The sequence below is a fragment of the Palaemon carinicauda genome, chromosome 18, assembly GCF_036898095.1.
Source record: "Palaemon carinicauda isolate YSFRI2023 chromosome 18, ASM3689809v2, whole genome shotgun sequence".
In the NCBI taxonomy this organism is placed as follows: domain Eukaryota; kingdom Metazoa; phylum Arthropoda; class Malacostraca; order Decapoda; family Palaemonidae; genus Palaemon; species Palaemon carinicauda.
Window position 1 is genome coordinate 2,427,132 of NC_090742.1, and position 7,500 is coordinate 2,434,631.

The window sequence follows — 7,500 nt, forward strand, 5'->3', positions numbered from 1 at the left end:
TTTATAGCAAATTTTCAAGTGTAGAATAGTGTAGAAATATTTTTCACAACAGCGAAATAAATAGTTTTTCCAAAAATTTGAACATTTTATAGCAAATTTTCAAGTGTAGAATAGTGTAGAAATATTTTTCACAACAGCGAAATAAATAGTTTTTCCAAAAATTTGAACATTTTATAGCAAATTTTCAAGTGTAGAATAGTGTAGAAATATTTTTCACAACAGCGAAATAAATAGTTTTTCCAAAAATTTGAACATTTTATAGCAAATTTTCAAGTGTAGAATAGTGTAGAAATATTTTTCACAACAGCGAAATAAATAGTTTTTCCAAAAATTTTAACATCTTACAGCAATTTTTTAAGTGTAGAATAGTGTAGAAATATTTTTCTCGACAGCAAAATAAATAATTTATTCTAGGATTTTTACAGTTTTTACGGCAAATTTTTAACAGTGAAGAATAGTATAGAAATCTTTTTCCCGACAGCAAAATAAATCATATGAAAATATCTTTCATAATTGTGAACTTTCTTTCAAATATCTTTTACAATTTTGAACTTTTTTCTCATATTTCAATTCCATTGTATTCCAATACACAGAAAAAAATAAATACATAGAATAGTGTAAAAGTAGTTTTCTCGACAAAAATAAATTAAAATAAGAAAATATTCAGGATTTTTACCATTTTTACGTGAAATTTTCAAGTGAGGAAATATTTTTCTCGACAGCAAAATAAATCATTTATTTCAGTATATTTACCGTTTTATTAGGAAAAAAAATTTTCTCAACAACGAAATAAATCAAATATGAAAATATATTTTATAATTTTGAACTTTCTTTCAAATATCATACATAATTTTGAAAATTTTTCCCATATTTCAATTCCAATACACGGAATTATAAAGAGAATATTGTAGAAATAGTTTTCTCAGCTACGCAATAAACTAAACATGAAAATATCTTTCATAATTTTGAACATTTTTTCCCATAAAAATATCTTTCATAATTTTGAAAAATTTTTCCCATAAAAATATCTTTCATAATTTAGAACATTTTTTCCCATAAAACTTTCTTTCATAATTTTGAACATTTTTTCCCATAAAAATATCTTTCATAATTTTGAACATTTTTTCCCATTTTCAGTTCTTGCAACACTTGGGATTTGACACAGGAGGAACCGTACCCGACATCACTCTAGGAGAGAAGATACGACAAGATGATTCTCCTATTTACTACATCAAACTTCCTCCAGTGCCTTACTATCACCTCAACAATAACCTCTATCAACAACCGAGTGCAACGACATCCCAACCCTTCGAGAAGGTGAGAGAGAGAGAGAGAGAGAGAGAGAGAGAGAGAGAGAGTTGCCAGGTTTTGCTCTCGGGTAGAGTTTAGTGTTTTTATGATTTTGTCTAACTTATTCTTGAATTCGTTGACCGTGTTACTGAGAGAGAGAGAGAGAGAGAGAGAGAGAGAGAGAGAGAGAGAGAGAGTTTCAATGATTGTAGATGGCTTAAGGACTTTTAAGCCCATCTGCAGAGACTCCATTTGATCTTGGTAGGAAAGACTTAGCTGAAACGTTAGAGAGAGAGAGAGAGAGAGAGAGAGAGAGAGAGAGAGAGAGAGAGAGAGAGAGAGAGAGAATTTCAATGATTGTGGATGGTTTAAGGACTTTTAAGCCCATCTGCGGAGACTCCATTTGATCTTGGGTAGAAAGAATTGGTTTAAACGTTAAGAGAGAGAGAGAGAGAGAGAGAGAGAGAGAGAGAGAGAGAGAGAGAGAGAGAGAGAGAGAGAGTTACAAGGATTTTGGATGTCTCAAGAACTTTTTAGTCCATACTGCGAGACTCACATTTGCTCTTGGATAGAGCGAATTGGTTTAAAAGTTTTAGTGTTTTATGATATTGTCTAACTTATACTTGAATTATTTTACCGTGTTACTGAGAGAGAGAGAGAGAGAGAGAGAGAGAGTCCATCTGCGGAGACTCCATCTGATCTTGGGTAGAAAGAATTGGTTTTAAACGTTTAAGAGAGAGAGAGAGAGAGAGAGAGAGAGAGAGAGAGAGAGAGAGACAAGAATTCTGGAAGTCTCAAGGACGTTTTAGTCTATATGCGGAGACTCCATTTGCTCTTGGATAGAGCGAATTGGTTTAAAGTTTAGTGTTTTTATGATATTGTCTAACTTATACTTGAATTATTTTACCGTGTTACTGAGAGAGAGAGAGAGAGAGAGAGAGAGAGAGAGAGAGAGAGTCCATCTGCGGAGACTCCATCTGATCTTGGGTAGAAAGAATTGGTTTAAACGTTAAGAGAGAGAGAGAGAGAGAGAGAGAGAGAGAGAGAGAGTGTGTGTGTGTGTGTGTTACAAGAATTCTGGAAGTCTCACGGACGTTTTAGTCCATCCACGGAGACTCCATTTGCTCTTGGGTAAAGAGAATTACTTGAAACATTTAGAGTTTTTATAATCTTGTCTAACTTACTCTTGAATTCGTATATCGTGTTACTGTGTAGAGAGAGAGAGAGAGAGAGAGAGAGAGAGAGAGAGAGAGAGAGAGTTCCAATGACTTTGAATGTCTCAAGAACTTTATAGTCCATCTGCGGAGACTCCATTTGCTCTTGTCTAACTTATTCTTGAATTCGTTTACCGTGTTACTGTGTGTGTGTGTGTGTGTGAGAGAGAGAGAGAGAGAGAGAGAGAGAGATTCGAACATTTCCTCACAACTAATTTGAATTTCTGTTACAGGTCGCCATAGACTTCACCAGCAACGGACGTCCAGACCAAATTTACCACTGGAACAAGCCTTCAACTTCATCTGACCTATGGAATTACTGGAAACCCTCTACAACCCAAGCTCCTACCACAACAACAACTACTACTCCAGCTCCTACTACTACTACAACAACGCCAAAACCAGTGAAGAAACCGTGGCTGACCTTAGATAAATATTTCCCTTACAATGGCCGGCCTTCTGGAATCTACATTTATAAACCTAGGCCTTCCATTAACCCTAATAAATATAAGAATCGTTATTTTACACATTTTAACTATTAGTTCATGTTGAGTAGAGTAGGCTACTTTACATGAAATCTTTTATTCACTAAGTGTAGTTACCACTAATACAATCTAGATTTCATGAAATTATCCTGGAATGTCCACTAATGCAATCTGGATTTCATGAAATTATCCTGGAATGTCCTCTAATGCAATCTGGATTTCATGAAATTATCCTGGAATGTCCACTAATGCAATCTGGATTTCATGAAATTATCCTAGAATGTCCACTAATGCAATCTGGATTTCATGAAATTATCCTGGAATGTCCTCTAATGCAATCTGGATTTCATGAAATTATCCTGGAATGTCCTCTAATGCAATATAGATTTCATGAAATTATCCTGGAATGTCCTCTAATGCAATCTAGATTTCATGAAATTATCCTGGAATGTCCTCTAATGCAATATAGATTTCATGAAATTATCCCGGAATGTCCTCGAAAAGCTGTGTGCTAGCTGTCTGCTAGATGGTAATTCTAACTGAATTATCAATATAAGCAAACCATTTTAAACCGATTATTTCAAATCGGGTTTTAGGGCTGATACTCAAATAGCTATGTTAATGGCTGTATTTGTTTATATCTTTTAAAAATCAGATTATAATGAAAGGGCGCTGGCTAGATTCACGGTTGTATAATCTTTATATTTTTCAAAAATCAGATTATAATGAAAGAGTGCTTATCAAAATCATGGCTGTATAATCTTTATATTTTTCAAAAATCAGATTATAAAGAATGGGCCTTAGTTAAAATCATGGCTGCATAATTTATATATTTTTCAAAAATCATATTATAAAGAAACGGTGCTTATCAAAATCATGGCTGTATAATCTTTATATTTTTCAAAAATTTAAATTATAAAGAAACGGAGCTAGCTAGAATCATGACTGTATAATTTTTATATTCTTCAAAAATCAAATTACAATGAAAGAGCGCGAGTAAAATGTTACTTAATGCAACTGAGTTAAGATAAGAAATATCTATTATTAGTCCAATATCACAAATACAGAATTGAAATACTTTTAAAAGTACTAAATTTTTACTTCCTTCTTGAAAGGGTAAAGAAATTGTCCTAAATCGGCCAGATATCAATATCTCATTCTCAAAGTACCAGAATGTTATTTCATTCTCAAAGTACCAGAATTATATCTCCTCAAAGCAATAGGATTTTTTCATTCTCAAAGTACAGCTGGCTTCATTAATTCCGGTACACTTCACGGGAAACTAAGGAGACGTCGGTATACTGGAATTAACGAAGCCAACTGTACCAGAGTGTCTCATTCTCAAAGTACCATAATTTTATCTCATTCTCAAAGTACCAGAGTTTCTCATTCTCAAAGTACCATAATTTTATCTCATTCTCAAAGTACCAGAGTTTCTCATTCTCAAAGTACCATAATTTTATCTCATTCTCAAAGTACCAGAGTTTCTCATTCTCAAAGTACCATAATTTTATCTCATTCTCAACCCTTTTCTCGTGCGCTTGAATTTCGCAGAAGGAAAACACAAAATCAAGTTTATTGACGATTTTCTGCGGATTTCAACCTTGTATTATATTTGTAAATATGTTACTAACTTACATGAAAGTGTACCGTACCTTAATTTATTCAATCCTTCCCCCAGAGCTGATTGGCAGAATAGTCTTGCACGTAATTTCGCGAAATCAGAATAATTTGTGGCTTAACTTTGCGAAATCAGATAGAATAGTTTTTTGACGTAATTTCGCGAAATCAGAATAATTTGTGGCGTAACTTCGCGAAATCAGACAGAGTCTGGTGTAACTTCACGAAATTAGACAGAATAATCTTTTCCGTAACTTCGCGAAATCAGACAGAATAGTCTGACGTAACTTCGCGAAATCAGACAGAATAGTCTGACGTAACTTCGCGAAATCAGATAGAATAGTCTGACGTAACCCCGAAATCAGACAGAATACTTTTTGGTTTAACTTCGCGAAATCAGACAGAATAGTTTTGGGCGTAAATTCGCGAAATCAGACAATAGTAATCAGCTCTGGCTCCCCACTTATCATAATAATAGACCTTTAGTATCTTCGCAACTGGAGACTCTTAACAAATACTCATATTTATCTTTGCACTTGTAGAACAGATGAGAAATTTGCATTTTTTTTTTTTTTTTTTTTTTTTACAATTAAAACTCCAATTCTTCAGCTACACTGTTAAAAATTTGAATTAAAAAAAAAAACGGTAAATGCCTGGCAATATTTATTCCAGGATTTTTACCGTTTTAAAAACGGTAATATTGACGTAAAGGAGTGACATTACGGTCACAGACCCGTAAGATAAAAAAAAAGTATAGTAAAATTACGGTCGCCTTTATTCTACTGAAATACGGGTGAGAACAATATATTTACCGACCCGTAAAGATAATAACAAAGGTAAAATTAAGGTTGCCTTTATTCTACTGAAATATAGGTGAGAACAATATATTTTTACGGAGATTTTCCGATTAAAATTGCGGTTATTTTTAACTGTTAAAAGTTTGCTGTATAAAAACGGTAAAACTCCTGGAATAAATGTTGCCTGGCATTTACAGTTTTAAAACGGATATATTGACGTAAAGAAGTGATTTAACAGCCAGAGTCCTGTAAAAGATAATAACAAAGTTTAGTAAAATTAAGGTCGCCTGTATTTTACTGAAATACGGCTGAGAACAGTATATTTTCACGGAGAATTTCCGATTAATATTACGGTTTTTTTTTAACAGTGTAAAATTACGGTCGCCTGTATTATACTGAAATACGGCTGAAAACAATATATTTTACGGAGAATTTCCGATTAAAATTACTTTTTTTAACAGTGTAGATCATAATAAACCTGTACAATTGATAAAAAATTGTGAAATTAATCATCATATGTTTCATATATTTTCATACTGATTTAAATCCACTAAAATCAAACACGTATTTCTTTCTGTTTTATTAATCCCATTGTGTGCGCTGTCAGTTAGACAGCGCTGACGGTAGACTAGAAAGCTGTTGACTGTGATTGTTTTCATAAAATAAAAGAGAAAGGCTTTGATAAATGACTGTTTGATTTTAATCCTTCATTCCTAATTCTTTATATAGTTTTTAATTATGCTTAGAAATTTTTAATAATCCCTTTTACCCCCAAGGGACGGTTAAATTTCGAGCACATTTTGCTATATATATTTTTTTAAATTGCTCTAACAGCCTTAATTTTTGTCATAGAGAGGTCAGGTTGGTCTCATTCTTTTGGAAAATGCCTGAAGTTTCTCATAAAGTTATCAAAAACATGCAAAAAAATTTATAAAAGTGTTTTGCAAAAACGTACCGGTACGTCTTTTGGGGGCGAAAGGGGGCTTATATTATTACATGTAACTTCAAAAGTTCAAAGTTGCAGCAAATGTTTTTATGTTGAACAGGCTGACATAAGTCTTTTTATAGTTTATATATGACATATCTGTTTTTGACGTTGTTTACTGTTTTTTAGAATTATCTATTGTTAATTTGTCCTCATCATTTATTTATTTCCTTATTTCCTTTCCTCGGTGGGCTATTTTTCCCTGTTGGAGCCCCTGGGCGTATAACATCTTGCTTTTCCAGCTAGGGTTGTGAATTAGCTAATAATAATAATAATAATAATAATAATAATAATAATAATAATAATAATAAAAATAATAATGTATGTACAGGGAGACCCCATCTCTCATAAATTATTCACAGAATAACTAGAAGTTTTTAGGAATTTAGATTGGGAAAATGTAAAATTAATATTAATGAGGTGACAAATAAAGGTTTAAAGGCCGCTCACGAATATGTAAGGGACAGTGACATTGCCTTATGATCAGCACCCAAGGCTCTCTCTCTACCCAGGCTAGGACCAGGGAGGGCTAGGTAATGGCTGCTGGTGACTTAGCATGTCAAATAGGCTCCCCAAATCTTCACTCACACCAATTATTATTATTATTATTATTATTATTATTATTATTACTTGCTAAGCAAGAACCTTAGTTGAAAAAGCAGGATGCTATAAGCTCAGGGGCTCCAACAGGGAAAATAGCCCAGTGAGGAAAGGAAACAAGGAAAAAATGAATACAGTATTTTAAGAAGAGTAACATCATTAAAATAAATATCTCCTATATAAACTATATAAACTTTAACAAAACAAGGGGAAGAGAAATTAGATAGAATAGTGTGCCCGAGTGTACCCTCTAGCAAGAGAACTCCAACCGAAGACAGTGGTAGGCCATGGTACAGGGGCTATGGCACTACCCAAGACTAGAGAACAATGGTTTGATTTTGGAGTGTCCTTCTCCTAGAAGAGCTGCTTGCCATAGCTAACGAGTCTCCTCTACCCTTATCAAGAGGAAAGTGGCCACTGAACAATTACAGTAACCCCTTGGCTGAAGAAGAATTGTTTGACAATATCAGTGTTGTTAGGTGTATGACAGAGGAGAATATGTAAAGAAT

The 7,500-nt window shown here is 33.4% G+C and overlaps 1 protein-coding gene across 1 annotated transcript in view; it reads left to right on the plus strand.

Moving 5' to 3' along the window:
* The window catches only part of LOC137656942 (uncharacterized), a 66,442-nt gene extending 60,367 nt beyond the window's left edge, over positions 1-6,075 (plus strand). The window contains exons 3-4 of the mRNA XM_068391307.1: positions 1,138-1,317; positions 2,738-6,075. Coding sequence (XP_068247408.1) covers positions 1,138-1,317; positions 2,738-3,046 — 489 coding nt within the window. The 3' untranslated portion in view covers positions 3,047-6,075. The remainder of the gene's footprint in view (positions 1-1,137; positions 1,318-2,737) is intronic.
* The last annotated feature ends 1,425 nt before the right edge of the window (positions 6,076-7,500 follow it).